Source organism: Vigna umbellata, chromosome 1, assembly GCF_029865625.1.
Source record: "Vigna umbellata cultivar VRB3 chromosome 1, Vumbellata_1.0, whole genome shotgun sequence".
Lineage (NCBI taxonomy): Eukaryota > Viridiplantae > Streptophyta > Magnoliopsida > Fabales > Fabaceae > Vigna > Vigna umbellata.
In genome coordinates this window covers 87785068-87803966 of record NC_142165.1, presented here as the reverse complement: position 1 = coordinate 87803966, position 18899 = coordinate 87785068, and the positions used below count along the sequence as shown (strand labels likewise).

The following is an 18899-nucleotide window of genomic DNA, read 5'->3' as shown; positions in this document are numbered from 1 at the left end:
CGAGTCCAAAGCCTCAACACGTTTGGAACGATCATCTCCATCCCTCACTTGACGACGAAGTTTCTTTTCAAACAAGGGATCATAAGTATTGTTCATCCAAACAAAAAACTGCACGAGAATTTTAGTATAATAAGATATTAAATTATATCTTTAGTAAAAAAAATTGATTCTATAAATTTTGGTTGAATTTCATTGATGAAGATAATTAAAAATGTTTGGTCTTGTTACTTGTGTTTATTAAAAGGAATGCTTCAAGTAAATATGTAAGTATTCTTAAATAAACGGTTAAAAAATTTAAATTTTCAAAGTGAAAAATAAATATAATTATATATTAACGTTGATTTTGCTTTTAATAAATACATATAACAATTATTAAATATACTTATTCAATAACGTTAATAATTAATATTAATGAAACTAAAATTTGTGTAATAAAATATAATTATTTTATTGTTGTCCAAAAAATGAAACATGTTATTATTTGTTTTAGTGAATAAACTATTTATCATTTTTCTTTTAAGAGAACATTATTATTTTAATGAGAAATGATAATTATTTTAAATTGTAATAAAAATAACTTTTTTCACAAGTATTACTTGAAATTTTATTTATATAAAAGATTATTTTATAAAATATTCAAATAAATTAAGAAAATGTATAATTTATAATTTTTAAACTTTCACTTGCCTTTTACGGCAATTTTATCAAACATACCCATAAAAAAGATTCCTTTCAAAATCATGCAAATTTAATGGGTGATGCGAAGCAATGTGAGAGATAGCGTTTTGATAACCCTCACCCTTTCTTTATTATTTATGTTAGTTTTTGTAGCCTCCTGTTCTTATGGGAAGCAGTTCTGGAATGTGCTGGAAGTGCAGGGAAGAGCTTTGAAATCACGCCTTCGCCAAAATGCCTACAAAAAAGCCACCCTTCAAGGTTTGGCCCATTTTCTCTTTACACATTTCAAATGATGTCTGCACCATAAACGCCGCAAATTTTATCTCATTTTTGTTTTTACTCATAAATAAGCAAGTAACCGAATAAACTGTATGACTGTATCTTCATGTCTCCCCTACTTATTAATGATGCATCATTACATTAATTTCACTTTGCAATATTCCTTCATCTAATTAATAACTACCCCTCTTGGATGAATCAATTGATGTAATCTGTGAGTTTGTTATCTTTCAATAGATAATTCTGGGCTCTTCTTCCAAGGCTCGTAGAGAGATTCTTTCTGAGATGGGATACGAGTTCACAATAATGGTATGTGTTCTGATGTAATTGCTTCAATTTTTTGACCGTTGTTCATTAATTTGATGGAAGATTTAAAGAGTTTGGCTTGCGTGCAATTTAGACTGCAGACATTGATGAGAAAAGTATTAGGAGGGAAAAGCCAGAAGATTTGGTAATGGCATTAGCTGAGGCAAAGGTATGAAATTTTTTGACCGTTATTCTTATTATTGTTTTATTTATGTGGATACAAATCAAACAATCACTTCCTCTTGGGGTGCTGTGGGAAAAGAGGTCTTAGTTTGGGCTGGTTGTTCTAGAGATGATTGATTCCATAAAAAAAATTGTTTCTTTTTAGACTTCGCGAAATCCTTCGACACAGTTGTCCCTTTACTTTTTCAAGCGATATAGCCGGTTTCTTTTCTTGATAAATTGGTCTTCATCAGAGTCTCTATCTCTATAGTAATGTTTTGCTAATGCATTCGGCAGTCATAGGTAGCCAGTGGCAGGTGAATCATTGTGCATTATATTATATCCATGATACTTAAAGATCCAAGAATACTGGTGTTTTGTGTAAATACTCAGAGTTTACCCGGTTGAGGAGAAAAAGTGGGAAGTTGGAAAAATGGGCGAGGATTGGAGATGGTGTCGGATGATATGATTTTTATTTTCTCTAGAAGTTTGTGGTTAGCTGGTTGAAAATCTATTTCAGATAATTTCATGCTACACGAGTGATTGGATATTTTGGGGGTGAAAATGTAGATGAGTTGCGCTCTATCTTCCTTAACTTTTTCTGCAACAAGTTCATTCTGAATTCTAATCTCCTTAAACAAAGTACACGCATTAGAGCCGGTTGTAACACAAGATCATTGTCTTTGCTCAATTTCTGATAATATTTATTTTATAAGAATGCAAAACTTATTTAAGGTCTTTGTATCCGATTGGGGTGACTGAATATGCAGAAGGATTTCAGGCTGTCATCTGCTCATCCAGAAACGGCTTCTAAAAAGACTAAATAAATAAAATAATGGAAAATATAGAGCAATTTGAAAATCGCATCATCTATTGATTCTTCCGAGCTGCGTTTAGTATTCTAACCTTGATATTCTTATTAGGCTGATGCTATTGTGCAAAGGCTCCCAACTGGAGGTGGATTGGAGGAAGATGATTCTACAACACTGCTAATTACCGCAGACACGGTATTCTGTATTAACTATTTTTTGTTTCAACTATATATCATCGATTACAAATGCATGACTTTAATTTTCCTTTTGCTGATAATATCTGTACTACTCTAACTCTCTTCTGCTCTCTGCAAACTTATCCTGACGGATACAATTGTCCAATCATCTCACCTTCTTGTGCAGTTTACAATCGGATAGATAACTTAATATTTGTAAAAGAATACTTGAGTTGAAAAGAATGGAAAGAAGTTACATCTAGGAGAATAATATGGAATCCTCCATAGAGAAGCTTATGCAATATGTTCCCATGCCTTGAGTTTCTCTTCACTTTCATAATGAATTAGATTAGTTATTTATTTACGAACCTACAGGGAACATAAATTAAACTCACTTGTACTTCTACGTGTATTAACCTTGTTTGATGCAAATGCCATTTTATTACAAAATCAAGCTATAGATTTGGCTTCATGTACACTCTTTTGTGTTTGGGGTCCCCATGTTTTCTGTTTCACACTCTATATGTTCTTGCTTAAACTTTAAGTTACAATCTGAATCCTATATGGCCAGTAACCTTAGACTGTTGTAAAACTGTTATTAAATATTTTGCAGGTTGTGGTGTATCGAGGAATAATCAGGGAAAAACCCACCAGTGAAAAAGAAGCACGTGAATTCATCAAAGGTTTGCAGTTAGACAGATTTAGTTCCCTGCTTTTGTTGTCACGGTTATTGACAGATTTAACAGCCAGTAGTCGAATATTTGCAGGATACTCTGGTAGTCATGCAGCAGTGGTAGGATCTGTTGTAGTAACTAACCTTGCAACTGGAAAACGTTGTGGGGGATGGGATAGTGCAGAGGTACGAGAAAATAAATTTCCTTCTTAGTATGCATATGTATTACCACCATTTTGAACGTTCCCCTTACCCTACTTGGCTCAAGTCTTCTTTTATGTGCCAACCAAGCTGCATTGTTTTCATTGACATATTTTATTGATTGATTCAATGTTTCTCTTGGCTGATAACTTGTCTAACGTTTGTGACTATTATGGCAGGTTTACTTCCTTGAAATTCCAGATGAGGTCATTGATAGTCTGGTAAACATTTTAGAAGTACACTTTTCACCCTTGCACTGAATTAGTATGAAGGTGAAAAGAGTACTTTAACTAGTTTCTCAAAACATATGATCTTCTGAAACTTTCTTTCAGGAAATTCTAGTCAACCTGAATACTATGAGTTTTCTTATTTGATGGGAGCTTCTCAGATTGACGAAGGAATTACATTCAACGTTGCTGGAGGGTTGATGCTGGAACATCCATTGACATTACCCTTTGTGGATGCTGTAGTAAGTTATCTTACTTTTCAACAGCACACTCGCTCTCAGAAAAAGCATATGCATGCACATTGAAACAAGATCCTTATGGAACTGTTAGCTTCAAATCCACTCATGATAAGCACTACTTTCAACATTTTTTCTTGGCTGTAATTATCGAGGCATTGTAATCTTTTGTTGCCATTATTTGGGGAGTTCTTGTATATCCACAACAAGCAAATATTTGCATCTACAGTTATCACTCATTTTCTCCACATCTGTGCCAATTAAGTTAATTTTCTGATGTGGATTCGTCCCTCTTCTTGTTTTCTTAAACAAAATGAGCTGTGGTGCTTGTGGTAGGTTGGCTCAACTGATACAGTGATGGGACTTTCCAAAGCTCTTACTGAGAAACTCTTCTTGGAAGCTCAATAGCTGGCGCAACAGCAGTCACTATATTCTAAGAGATACCAAGTGCTGGTGACGGCGAAAATTACTGCAATTATATTCAAAACTTTTGTTTGTTCTTTAACTTCAATGCTTTGTCTCCCAGTCTAGCATGACTTTATTGATTGTATTCACAATCCACTCTTGTATTACAAATTTATCAAACAGATGAATGCATCAGAAGCTATTCCTTTGAATTGCATTTTCCAGGACGATATTGGATATCATTAGCGTAGTTTTGAAATTTAAAGATTCTCTCAAAATTTTCACTTTCAGATGTGTAATTTTACGAAAAATGTTAATTCCTTCCCGAGCACGTGAGGATCTTTGGAAGATTTTGTTAGAGTTAAGTACCAGTTAGAATCTCACGTTAAATATAAATGGATACGAAGAACAACATGTAACAGAAGACTTACAAATCTATTATTCTAAAGCTGAGTTAAAGATGATTTCCTAATATATTATGAGTTTTTTTACAATTCCTGGCTTCCAAGACCAGCACTTCCAAAATAGAGGCTTTTACTTTCTGCACTTCCTCAATTTCTTTGCCCACCCACACAAATTTTTGAAATGACTATTTTACCTTTGAAAACTGATTTATTTGAGAAACTTTTCATAATAGGCTTTCCGGAATTTCGGGAAGAAGATTTCAAGAATCAAATTTTTGAAATACGGAAAATACAATTCGGAGAAGATTTTCTAGAATAGAATTTCTGTTATAAACTTTCCAGTATACAATGTTTTCCAGAACCTTCCTACATGAAATATGTTCCAAAAAAACTTTTCAGAAACGAGTTATTATTTTTTGCATTTTCCCTTTTTGTTTTGCTACATTCTCCTCTCTTCTTCTTTCTCTACAGTGGTAATGATGGTGAACGCAGCAACACAATTATAGGTTACAATGATAGAGGGTGTTTAAGCCTTTTTCTATTGCCATAGGACTGCAGTTAGTAATCGTGTGGTGCATAAAGCAATATCCCAAAGTAGATCATATTAGAAAACACATAACTTCCAAGAAGTGATTTTATATTAAACTAAGAATATCTAGATTGATCCCTTGTCATTTTGAAAACGTCTAGTAAGCAACACTTGTCAAGTTGTTGAGTACTAACAACAACCTACTTCCTAAAATCACTTAAAAGTTATTGAAAACATGAAGGGTTAAATATATTTTTAGTCCCTAAACTATCAATGAAATTTGTTTTTAGTCCTTTTTTTCAAAGTAAGGTACATTTTAGTCCTCCTATTTCAAAAAAACCTATTTTTGGTCCTCCGGGAGGATAAAAAATTAACATTTTTTTTAAATAGAATGACTAAAATGTACCTTATTTTAAAAGAGGGACTAAAAACAAATTCGCTTGATAGTTTAGGGACAAAAACAAATTGGCTTGATAGTTTAGGGACTAAAAACATATTTAACCCTTAATTTAATTTAAAAATTCTCAATTTAAGTTATTTTTTCAAAAATATTACATATACGATAAGGTTATGCACGTAAACATAATTTTATTGTGAAGAAGTGGTCATTAAATCGGAAGATTTCTAATTTTCAAAATTGAAGTCGTGTTTGTAAATCATTATCTCTGGATTATGAGGTGTTAGTGGATGAAATCGTGAAACATGATTTCACTTAAAATGAATTACATTTAAATAAAGTCTTGCAAGAAAAATACTAACATGACTTCTATTTCTTAATTTTTTTTCCTTTTCAAAAGTTTTTAAAATTTTAATATATATATATATATATATATATATATATATATATATATATATTGTTTTCATTTTATATTATTTTGTACTAATTTGATTAATTGGATTTTAAAATTATAATAATTTTAATATATTTATATGATCATATATTTTTAAATTTTAGGATATTAGTTTTAAAAATTTAAATTTTTTCATAATATTTTATATCTTAATTTCTTTTAATAATTTGATTAAAATGAACTTCTAATTTTTTTTCCGAGACATTTTTACAATTTAATTCACAAATTAAAATAAAGAGTTTAATTTTGTTTACTATTTTTTTAACTTTATATGTTAATATTTCTTAATTTTTAAATAAACTAAAAAAAACATATATATATATATATATATATATATATATATATATATATATATATATATATATATATAAAAGACATAATAATATTTATGTTTTTTAAAAATTTATATTATCACACTTCTTTTAGTTTAAATTTAAAAGTGATAAATGTAACATCCCAATTATAGTATTAAACTATAAATGAACTATCACATATTTAATAAAATAGAATAGTTAACATGACTAGGAATAAAAGTTTTATTATAGTTATACAAAACATAACTACAAATTTAACTTTATGTTCAAGCCAACTAGAATAAAATTATGTACATCTAACTAGTCTACATAAGACTAAACATATGTTTTCCCTCTGTCTAAAGCCTGTTCTACAGATACCTCATCACCCTCTGCTGATACACACTAGATGATTAGAGCTAGACATCAAAGCACAAGAGAATACCAACATAACACAAAAAATAAGGTAAGCTAATGATACAAAACAATTCATAATATACTCAAACATTTCTCACATAAATCATATACTCAAACATTTCTCAAACAATTCATGCCACGACCTAGAAAGACTATCCGAATTTAGTATGAATGTCGAGTTATGACGGGTTGTGCACTTGTGGTGGCTTCTACTATTTTGCAAAGCCATTACAAATGAGTTTTACCCTACCACATTCACAAGGTTAGTATGTACCACGTCTTAGGACATACTAAAAGAACCTAAACTAAGACCTTCTGCTACTCTCACCACATGTATCAAACTTCTCTACTTGAGAATGAATGATCGTTAGAGTTTCAGGATAACCCCCAAGGTTGAGCTCCATACATTCATACCAACCACACTTTGTTCAAATCATTAAGAATCCTCCCTAGGCCTTACACACCTCATTCCATTCCATAAATCATACAACAAAGTAGTATATATTTTAAAACCATACATATAAGTAAAAGGATTAAAAAACAAACAAAAACACATACCCACTCGCCCAACTAACAAAATATGTTCACCCGACAAGAGGCAAAACAGTAAGCCTTCCAAGCTAAGCGAGCTGACTCGCTTAGCCTCTGCAACTTTATACCAAAAACCTCAAATACTCACCCAACGAGCTCCTTTGCCCCATAAACTCGACCAATTAGCCTATATTCTGCTTGCCCAGCTTGATTGCGAAAATTCTACAAGACAAAAACTGAATAACTAACTCCCTTAAACACCCCATGACCTATTCAAAACATTTTTACCAACTTCTAACACTCCTAAACTAGATTTTACACTATTATAAACCTAAATAAATGTGTTAGACCCAACTTAAACTAGTTACAAAGGTTCTACAACAAGATTTTAATTTAAAACAATTAAATCCTAACCTTAAAGACCAAAATTGAATTTCCTTAGATTCAGCTCATATTTGAACAACTTTCGAGTCTAAACAAGTCACAAATGACTCAAAGATAAACTCTAACCACTCCCAATCACCTCATAACTACTAGTTCCAAAATTCACTACTTTTAACTCCAAACTTTGACTCAAAACTCATTCCAAACATGACCAAATTCATATAACTCTATTCTAAATCACCAATTTTACCATTTCACAACTCAAACAAGATATAATAAACAATACAACAGAACCTAGATCATCACTTCATCACTTAGACCAACATTTTGACACATCGCCCATTAAAACCTCTACTTTTGGACTAAACCAATTTAGCACTAAACTAGTTCAATTCTCCTCCACTTTTAACCAAATTAAACACCACCAACCTCCAATACCACAAAAACTCATAATTCAAACTCATAAGTATCATTCACTATGTCAAGCATCCAAAGATCAATTAGAGTCATTCAATTACAAGTTACACTAAAACAAATATCTACACTTCAACTAGCTCAACATAATTCACCACCAAATAAAAAAATTTACTTATCAAAGCAAAGAAAAGTTACAGCTTCCCTTACCTTAAGGAGAATTATTACAACTCTAAAAACACTCGACCGTTGCTTCAAACTCAAGGAACTCTAGAAACATCTAAAAATCATCAATTTGTGATCGAAGTGAGTCTTTACGACCATAAATTGACAAAAAACCAAGAATAGAGTATAAATGACACATGAGGAGGGGTTCTTAAGCATGATCATAGACAGAGAATAAACAGAAAAAAAGAGTAGAAGCATACTTGCTTTAAACAAAAAATTGATCGGTAGAGAATGAAAATTAAAAGAAAAAAGACCATGGAAAAATTGTTGCTAACATAGAGGTGAAATAAAAAGGATAATGATGGATGTAAGGGTCGTGGCTGCTTTTCTAATTTTGTGTAGAGCCAAAGTAGGAGAAAGTGGAGATGGATAAATCTGTAATGTGTTGGAGGAAATTAGTGGAGATGAGGATGAATTGTTGTAGAACAATGATGGAAGGGTTGTAAAACGTTATTATTCTTGTGTGGGTGTGAATGGTTGGTGAAGATGTTTGGTGGTGAAGATATTATTGGGTGTTAGTTGAACGACTGAGGAAGAAAAAATGGTTCTCTGTGTGTGGGTTTTCTGATTTTTGGATTGGTGTTGGAAGTGAAGAAAATGAATGATGATAATAATGCTTATCATGGAGGAGGAAAGAGTGGAAGATGAAGAAGATGAATATGTAAGGGAGGATGAAAATGGTGTTGTGTGAGATGAATGAATGAACAAAAGAGGAAGAAAGGGAGAAGCTTTTTCAAAATAGGAATGAATAAAATCATAGCCTTTGCAGTTGGGAAAGATTGAGGATGATTTTGCATGGTTTTCATTTAACATTAGAGCAAAAATGACTTTTTATGATGGATAAAATTGACCTATTATAACATGTAGATTGACATCATAGTTTTAAAAGTCATAATAGGTTTTTGGCTTTTGTGACGTAATAAATAAGTACGTTATAGTAGGTTCAACATATTATGACACACTTTCTGTCACCTGTCATAATATGTCTAGTCTATTAGGATAAAATTTCATTTATTAGTCATAATAGTTCACATACTCCTCTTTGTGCACTCATAACACAATCTTTTGTATAGTTCTTTTTGCATATCTATTAAGAAAGGAGAAATATCAAAGGAAGAAAAAATCTCCCTATTAAAAATAGTCTTGAACAATGATATATGTTCGATGAGGATTAAGAACATAGTGTAAACATATAAGATTAATCTAAGGATCTTAGATTATAGATCACCATCACAAAAAAATTTTCAAATAATTATTTAGAATTTTTTACACACTTATAAATGAATATATTGTTAATTTTAAAAATAAAAGCGTTAAATATCTTAGTAGTGAAAAATTAGTAAGTTTGAAATGTAGTTTTAAATTTGGTTTGATAGGTGATGAAGAGAGGTTTTTGCGAAAAGGAATAACTCTCTAAAAATATGATTCATTATGAACATAGTCGTATTATAAAACGAGTCATGTTAAATTCAAATCACTATATAAAGGATGAAAAATAATTATTTACAAATTATAATACGTGAATAAAGAATTGAAGAAAGGATTTTCAATCAAGAATATAAAATTAAGTTGAGACAAAAACATAAATAAAGTAAATGTCGAAAAATAAATTTGCAACACAGATAACAGATTTTTTTTTTCAAGACAGATCAAATCTTATTAGTTACCTATAAATAAAATTAATATTTCATTTAGTTTCCAGTTCCTAAACCCTTTAACATATTCCCAACACAAGAATAACAAAAGGTTTCAATGAAAATGCATATGTTTTTGACCCATTATTTCTTTGCCAAAAACGTAGGATTTGTTAATGCTCTATAAATCCTCTTCTTTCTATATATAATTTATCTTCTATTTGTAACACATTCTATTACATTACACATTTAGGGATAGGAAAATTTTAATTATATATTTTCATGTATGAAACAGTACAAAATAGTTTGAGGAAGACGTTAATTTACCAAATAGTCAAAGTTATACTTTATTTAATTGTCTGTTTCTTTAATTGCTGTCTCAAAGTGAAAACGAACGCATTATTGATATATATATTGAACTAATGAATTAAGGTGTATGTGGTTATCATTTTCCTACAAGATTCGAAATTTAAAAATATAAAGTTGGGTGAGAAAATTGTAAGTGTGTTGTAATTTGTGGGTCTTCCAAAAAACTTGTCAGAAATGAAGTATATATAAATTTTTGTCTGACAGAAGAATCAATGAATTGAATTGAATATTTTGCTTTATAAATATGAATTTATTTCCACAGAATCCGAGAATGCATCTTAATTCCATGGACATCGTTTTGGATTTTGTTTGAAAGAAAAGAAAAAGTGGGTAGTACGCAAGGGATCAGTTAATGAATTAGGAAGTGTTGGAAAGTAGTTTTGGGTTAATTAAAAATGAAGAAACTTAGTGATTTAGTAGTAGCTTTTAGCAAAATTAGTCGAGATAATGGAGAGGCCAGTACAGTATAGTTAATAATAATAATAAAAATAATAATAATAAATGAAAAGATAAAGAAATGGTCTTTTAAGGCGCATAGTATATGCACAGTGGTTTAAGACCACCTTTGACCAAAAGGTTAGATCTCCTTAGAGGAGACAATTAGAGGTTACAGTTTGTAGGCTGAGATGTTATGATACTGACAACAACTCAACTTTCTTAGGGTAGCATGACTTAATAGGGGTTTCTCTTACAATACAATCTCCTTTTCTAAACGTTGGTCCACAGCCTCCACCTTCGTTTTACTACTTTATTTTTCCTTCTCTTCCTCCTTTTTCCCTCTTCATATTCCATTTTCTTCAATTACCCTGCCACTGCAAAGAAGATCCCGTCAACAACAAGATCACTAGACCCGTTCAAACTATCTCTCTCTTCATTCTCTATGGATCACATTTCGACCAAAAACATATACTATAACAAAGTGAATTGTCCCTAACCCCCAAGTGAGAGAAAGACAGACATTCCAGTTGTATCTTGTTGCTTTTTAGGAATGCAATTTTATGTGTTCCCAAAGTTTATCATGCCAATTATTGTCTTATTTATTTAATCTTCCTCAATATACGTATAATACCACCTTATTCTTATTCTACTGCATCCCTCCCACCCCTAATTCTATAATAATAATTATCATAATATTAAAATGTGCCTTCCTGCGTTGTTTAACACACTTGCATGCATGCATGCAAACAAATCCCTCCCACGATACCCACGTGGCATCTAGATTGACGATATTGTTGGTATTATTATATTAATTGTTGGCAGTAAATCAAATTTAGGATTTTCGTCGAATTAGGTGTTAGATACGATTTGGGTAATTATTATTGGTATTTTTATTTCTTTTTTTATCGGCCTCTTACATTGGGAAAGTGAAACACTGTGACAGATGGGTCCCATGAAATCCAACAATCATGATTAGGGAGAGCATTACATGTAAGACCGTGTAGAACTGCGGTTGTGAGGCGGTGACCATTACTTGCACCACTCGCATGCACGTACGCTCTCTCCTCTACAACTCATATTTTGGAGTACACAACAAGAAAAAAAATACCTTGATAAATAATATATTAATTTATTTTTAAATACACTGCATTACGTTTTAAACAATTTCTATAAAACATACGCTTCTCCAAAGATATAAATATTTCTCCTCGTTCGAGGTTCTCTGATAACGCTTAATAGGACCTTTGTTTATTTAGGATAAACAATAGTGTGCGATAGATACATACATTCCTTCACACGTCACATGCGAACCAGAAGCAGCAGAGCAGAAGAGGAAAGGCTCAAACTTCGAAGTGGAAAAAAAAATGCTACGCATATGCTGATGATAATGTATAAAATGATTTAAAAATGGTTTTAAAAATCACACATGAAAGTTAAGAGGGTTAATATTAGATTAGATGTTTTGAAAAAGATGAATTAAAGAGTAAGTATTTAAGATTTGATGAAAGGAGGTGAAAGAGAGAGTGCTAGAGTATGATCCACGTAAGAGGAGGTTGCGTGAGGATGTAGAAAATGTGTGTAAATGAAAACATAACCCTCGTCTTGGGCTAATCGTAGTTTACAAAGCGAATAGAGAGAGGGCATCTTTTGGAAAGCGTGGTCGTCCCCGTTTGTCGAACTATGGTTCATCAATCTCTAGACGATCTGATTCTCTCTCCTTCTCTTTCTCTCTCCGTGAATGTTTTTGAATCTTTTGATCGAATGGGGTCGATATTCCAGAGGAGGGTGTGTTGGGTTTGGGCATGATGAATGTGGGTCCCTTTTGCGTTATTTTATTAATTTTGAAGAGATTTTTGGTTGGTTTTAGTAATTTATTCGGATTTGATTTAAAAATTTTAGAGAGGCTTTATTTCTTTTTGGTATAGGAGTTTCTATCTTTGACCCATAGAAATGTGTTGTTGTCTAGTGGACTAGACACATAAGAAGCCAAGTAAGAAGCCAGGCAGAGTTGCTTTGATGATTGCAGGGTATCTCATTTGGGATACCTTTATCTCTTTCTCTCTCTTGGCCTACTTTTTCCCAGTGTGATCCAAAAACCAATCCAAATCTCAGGATCTTCTCATCTTGATCAGTTTTTCTTCTTCTCCTTCTTCTTCTATCTACGGCTACTAATACTGTTGCCCCCATCAGCAACTGCTCCTAAAAAGCAATGTTGGTGTGATGGGGTTTGGATTCGGGGCATGAGGTTACTATCATGACAATTGACGAACTTGGCTTTGTGTTTGGATTCACGTGATCCTCACAGTACGGATGGAAAAAACTGGTCGTCGTGTTGTTGTTCCTGCAGATTTGACGGATTGAACGGCCTATAACAACTAACGGAGATGTTTTCTACCATTTCAAACAAACAATGGTCATTGTTCTGTTCAACTTCAAATCATAATAATAAGTCTTGGCACATAAGCACACCCGCCACTAACCCCACCAATCCCAGCACAACTCATCAAAGAGCGTGACCACCACCAAAATTAAATTAAAAACGTTACTTCGCTAGGATAATTTTTAAGTCATTTTATTGCTACCTATAAAAGAGAGTGAACACAGTTTAAATAGACCGAGTCAACGAATGAAGGGTTTGATTAATTAAAATTAGGTTAAATCGAAATAGAGAGATGGATTGGCTGAATTAGGTTAAAAGAAATGAAATTGCAGAAGTAAAGAGTTGAGAATATGAAAGGTTTGGCAATTAATATATGGTATTACCAAGGAAGGGGAAGGGTGTAGGCGAAAGTAGAGCAGTGGTATGTGGTTAATTAGCAGTATTGGGATTAGAGCGTGTTAGGGAAGAGAAGAGAGCGTGGGAGTGGGAAGGTGGAAGGATAGATAGATAGATAGATACACTACTAAGACTACTACTACTATTCCATTTTCCTTGGGGGATGGCAGTGGCAGAGATACGGATACAGACAGAAGTTTTGATGTATTGGGTTTGCGACTAAAAAAGCCTCGTGATCGGAGAAGGCAGATCCGTGGACGAATACTGTTACCACTGTCACGTGCCCACTTTTGACTACCCAATGACCAAACCCTCACCACACCACACTTCCTATGCTACCCCTCTCTCTGCTATAAATTAACATCATGCATGAGAAATTTTTATAAACTCACAAACAGTGCCGCAGATAGAAACTCTCAAACGCTTCCTTCCACTCACTCCCTGACTACTCTCACTCAGTACCACTCTTCCCCTTTCTCTTTCTTTCTCCCCAACACATCCCCAGCCACTGGGTCCCTCTCTGTTTTTCCATGTCTTTATAATTTTCCTTCATGCCCCACTATATTATATTGCACATACATTTGTGCATCTCTCTATTCGCAGTTAACGACAACGTGGACTGCACCTGCTGACTCGTATTTCGCCATTTTATTAGCTTATAAAGCTACCTGACAACACCCACTTCTCATTTCCCCCGTACCATTTTAACTCTTTCTTCCCACTGCTTCCTACCCTCTTTACATTTCAAACGTTTTATCATTACATTTCGCACCCACACTCCACTTCCTCCTTCTACTTCTCTGCCCTTTCCCTCTCTCTTTATCCCTTCTTAAACCCCAACACTCCCACATCGCATACCATCGCCTCCCCTTCCCACACCACCAACCCAATAATCATGCATCGTTGTTGCGGGAACTCCCAGGGTCACGTGATGGGCACCTGCACATGCACCATGCTTCACACCGAAACTAACTCTTACTCCATCCTCTTTTCTATGCCCAACACCCACGCTCCCTATTATGATTACGAACACGAAGTCTACTCCTCCTACACGCCCTCTCCTTCTTCCGTCGACTGCACGCTCTCCCTCGGTACCCCTTCCACACGTTTCACCGAAGGCGAGGAGTTACGGAACCGCCACGAACCTCGCTCTTCCGTCACCAACTTCAGCTGGGACTTGCTGCAATCCAAACACACCACGCAATCTCAAACCAATAAATCAACCAGAGCAACCAATGCCGCCTCCAACAACGACCCTCTCCTCGCTCGTCGCTGCGCCAACTGCGACACCACTTCTACTCCCCTATGGAGAAACGGCCCTCGTGGCCCAAAGGTACAAACATTCATTCATTAACAAATCTTAACAGCATATTCTTCATTTTCCCGGTATGTCTTATTTACGAACTTCACATATTTTATCATTTTCAATTAAGAGTATAAAATGTTTCAGACAAGACGAATATACGACACTACCACTTTCTTATGTTAATTGTTTATGTCAAAGTTGTGCCTTGGTAAATGGAACTGGACATATTTTATAAAAGTAACATCAAAAGCTTCTACTTGGTAACCAGGTTTATAATTACGCTTTTTTTTTTAAAGTAACACCAAAGAAATAAGTTCGTATCTGTACATTTTTTTAAAAAAAATCATTGAATTTGCAACAATATGTTGAGACATTGATAAGCCATTTATCTGATGTATTTTGAAACCCTGAAAATAATTAGTTATCAACTTATTCGATTTTGTTAACGTTGCGTTTGAATTGAATTGATGCAGTCACTATGCAATGCTTGTGGGATCAGATATAAGAAGGAAGAGAGAAGAGCATCGGCTGCCGCCGCCACGTCTGCGGCGGTTCCCGGCAGCGTAATGGAATCATCTCGCTCGTACGGCAACCAAAGCAGTTCGTGGTACTCACACTCGCAGATGGGGAACGAGTTACGTTTCATGGAGGATTCCGACGATAGAGATTCGGAGAACGGCATTCCGTTCTTCTCTTGGAACCTTAACGTTCCAGACCGAACGAGCATGGTGCACGACTACACGAGATGATGAACGATGGCGATATCCTTAATACGTTAATAATAATAGGGAGAGAAAAAAAATGACAAAAGCGAGTAGCAGCTACCTTGACGTTAGAAGACCACACAGGTGTACGTCGACGTTTTACGATGGTGATGTAGATGTTTTTGATTGCGATGGTTGCATTATGGTCTCGTCAATGTGATGTTTTTTTTTTGACCTTTTCCTTTTTGTTTGGTTCCTTTTCTCCGTCTTGCTGCGAAAGATGGAGTGAGAAGGGGATAATTCTATGTTCTTAGTTTGCTTTTTCTTTGGTCTTGGTTCTTTAACTTTCTCTTTCAGTTACTTGTTAATCCTACCTTTCTGTTGCTTCACTTTCCCTCTCGAACTCTCCGTTATATAGTATATTATTCTATTCTGTATTGATGATGACCATGACAGTGTTGGCATGTGGACCGTTTGATGTGTTTGGTGCAAAGCCATTATAGCTTTATGGTCCATTTTGTTGTGTTCTAAGCCGAAGTGGTTCCCTCCTCTTATCACCTTCTCGTATTTTGAGTTCTCCATCAGGCATGGAAGAGAATTGCTAAGTGATAGTAATTTTAACAAAAAAATATATAAAATAATTTTAATATTCATTATTCTTATTTTTGTCTCCGTATAAATTTTATAGTTATAAGATAATAACAGCATTATGTCTGTGAATTAATTTCCTTATCCACATGGAGAGAATTTTCAAAAGCCATTCATACGATGATTTGATACACTTTGGGAAAGGAAGAGAGAGAGAGAGAGAGAGAGTTTAGTGCATTTAATCGGGTGTTATAATTCTGACGGTTGGATATGTATGTTGGATCACTGTTCTCTCTGAACCGGACACCCTGCGGTTCAGAACAGTAAACTGAAATGTCTTTTTGAGCACTTCATCGAATCCGTCCGGTTAGAGTTGCATTGCACTGACTGCCAACTATGACTACTTTTTTCATCATCAAATCGACCATCATTAGAGGTACTATTTGGTTTGCCGATGGACTCATCAAAATTGTCTTTTCTTATATTAACAAAATCAATAATTGACTAACAATTTCTTTTAAGATTTTCATGGAAGCTCAAGTGAAAGTAATAGTGTATTGCTTCATGCAGAATGAGATTTTAAAATCGCTTTATTCCACGTTACAACACAAATATATCCGGGTGCAATATGGCACTATTAATATTTAATGCACCACAAGAAAAAAAAGTGGTGCAATAGTATGATTGATGCAATTGTTTCCGCGGCACATGTGCTCGAGAGAAAAAGTGTACTAGCATATTTATTAAATTTTGATGTTAACGTTTCAATATCTCACTTTGTTACGTGTTTTTGGTGCCCCATTTGATTCACAACAACCATTGAACCACACGAATATAGTATGAAATAATTTTCAGCTACTAAAGTGCTAAAAGAAAACGAGTGTGTTTACTACTTAGCTTCCCCCTTGACGGGAGAATATAAGCCTATTCAAATAATATGTTGCATTTATTTGTTCTCCATGCCCTTTTTATTATCAATAAAAGATGAACACTCGTAAAGAAAAAATGTTTTTATTTTTTTCACCTCTAACAATTTTTTTATGCTATTAAACAATATATAACTAATGTGTTTTTTTTTTCACAAAATAATGAACTAAAAAAATATAAAAAAAAGTTTAAGTTAGAGGCTATCCGTGTGCTCGTTTAACATGTGTAGTCAATCCTATGATTAGAAAATATGCTCAAGAAAAACATGAAATGACGGAACGGGTAAAAGGTCCATGCATGTTTTGAATGGAAGTGTTTTAGCTCAAACCTCGGATAATGGAGTTTCTTTTTCTTTCTAACTTTTTTTTTTTCGATCTTAGTTTCTAAAAAAACCACAAATTTCATTTAGTTTTAAATTTTGTTTACATTTGTTATCGTTATATTCAATTGAGCCTTATATCTAACATATTTTTTAAGGTATACTTAATAATTAATTTAATTGATTAAACTATAAAAAAAACAAATAAAGATATAAAATTAAGGACCTGACCAAATTACATTTTTTTTAAAATATATGAAGATTAAAATAATAAAAATAAAGGAGAACAAGATCATATACAAAAATATGAAAGAGAAAGGAATCAAACTTATAATTTAGGTTATTTATTTTGTCTTACAGCTCACGATGAAAAGTATTTCTAAATGCAAAGACATGTTTATGAAAAGAACGACCTATATTACAAAAGCCGAAGATGAAAATGAAACATAAGAATGAAAAGAAAGACTGGACAAGGATGAACATTGAAATAACACAACCTATCTACTAGCATTGGCCATCTCCTAATGGTCAAATTTTGTAAAAGTGCATCTCATTTTATAATGGTTAGACCCTCTTTCTGGTATGAATGTTTCAGTTGTGAGTTTTGTCTTGAAAACATCATTGGAAAAAGGAAAAAAGATATTTATTGATTTTGACTCGTAAATAAAAAAACAAAAACTTTTATGCAGTGTTTTTAAAACCTGGTTTATATATATCAACCTGTTCAAACTAGGTATTACAATGTCTGCATGGTTGATGAAAGAGAGGCCAAGAAAGGAGAGCTCGTTGGTTTTAGAAGACTTAGAAAGCATTGCATACTTTTTACAATGAGGGATATTGAATATAGTAAAACATACTGTTTAAATCTTACACACATTGTATTAAAGGTGTTCATAAACTTTAAGAAAAACATATTTCAGTAAAAAAAAAAAAAAAAACTCAATCTATTAAGTTTCAACACTCAAATATATATGATTGATGGCCATGACAGAAGAAATAACTTTAAAATGATATATTTCATTTCGTAAAACACTGTAATTATCTAATTTATAAAAACGAATTTAGTTAATAATACTAATCCATGAAATAAAAATATATTTATCATCTCCTAATATATCTTTTTTTATGAGTTAAAAATATATATTATGTTATTATCGGATCGAATAACACCTCAATCTCAAGCTTTTTAGATTCTTAGACCAAGTTTTTCTTCTTGTTGTTGACTTATAATTTATCATTTTCTAAACCGTCTCTTCTCCAATTGATTGGTTCGTTTTGTAAAAGGTACTCCAACATTTAAGTAGATGATTAGTTTCGATTGACTTAAATAAATGACTTATGTGTGACAACAATAAACTGATTATATTCTAAACAACCGTAAAATGAACACTCCTATCTCATGTTGCCCAAACCAATGTTTAGATGGAGATAACATATTTTTGGATTCATCATTTTTTTTCCTCTTCTATAAAATGAAGTCTTTACACATAACTTTCAAAATTTTAAAAAATAATAATTGGGAAACACTACTTCTTCATTGAGAAGTTGTAGTCTAGTATATAACTCTCTCGTTATAATACACATAGTCTTACAATGTATTATCATTTTGTACTGTCTTTAAAAGTTCTAGTA

General features: G+C 33.0%; 2 protein-coding genes across 3 annotated transcripts; both read left to right on the top strand.

The window, feature by feature from the left end:
- The first annotated feature begins 749 nt into the window (after positions 1-749).
- Positions 750-4367, top strand: LOC124826507 (uncharacterized). 2 transcript variants are annotated; one of them, XR_007027867.2, is made up of 9 exons: positions 750-936; positions 1195-1266; positions 1358-1432; positions 2349-2432; positions 3027-3096; positions 3181-3272; positions 3467-3508; positions 3620-3756; positions 4087-4155. XR_007027867.2 is itself a non-coding variant. In XM_047299338.2 (9 exons), the coding sequence occupies exons 1-9, from the start codon at positions 910-912 to the stop codon at positions 4156-4158; spliced, it is 615 nt and encodes a 204-aa protein (XP_047155294.1). In that variant the 5' UTR covers positions 752-909; the 3' UTR covers positions 4159-4367. The 2 variants fall into 2 exon arrangements, 1 of the variants encoding a protein (XP_047155294.1); XM_047299338.2 differs by having other exon boundaries at positions 752-936; positions 3676-3756; positions 4087-4367.
- Positions 4368-13828: 9461 nt separating this feature from the next.
- On the top strand, positions 13829-15980 carry LOC124826506 (GATA transcription factor 18-like). Its single transcript, XM_047299337.2, has 2 exons — positions 13829-14756; positions 15203-15980. The coding sequence occupies exons 1-2, from the start codon at positions 14319-14321 to the stop codon at positions 15476-15478; spliced, it is 714 nt and encodes a 237-aa protein (XP_047155293.2). The 5' UTR covers positions 13829-14318; the 3' UTR covers positions 15479-15980.
- Positions 15981-18899: the final 2919 nt, after the last annotated feature.

Excerpts from the sequence above, each read along its gene's own strand:
- LOC124826506 (XM_047299337.2), top strand. The coding sequence starts at position 14,319 with ATGCATCGTTGTTGCGGGAACTCCCAGGGTCACGTGATGGGCACCTGC. Across the intron at positions 14,757-15,202 it reads ACGGCCCTCGTGGCCCAAAG|TCACTATGCAATGCTTGTGG; the intron begins GTACAAACATTC and ends GAATTGATGCAG.
- LOC124826507 (XM_047299338.2), top strand. The coding sequence starts at position 910 with ATGCCTACAAAAAAGCCACCCTTCAAG. Across the intron at positions 2,433-3,026 it reads TGCTAATTACCGCAGACACG|GTTGTGGTGTATCGAGGAAT; the intron begins GTATTCTGTATT and ends AATATTTTGCAG. Across the intron at positions 3,273-3,466 it reads GGGGATGGGATAGTGCAGAG|GTTTACTTCCTTGAAATTCC; the intron begins GTACGAGAAAAT and ends CTATTATGGCAG.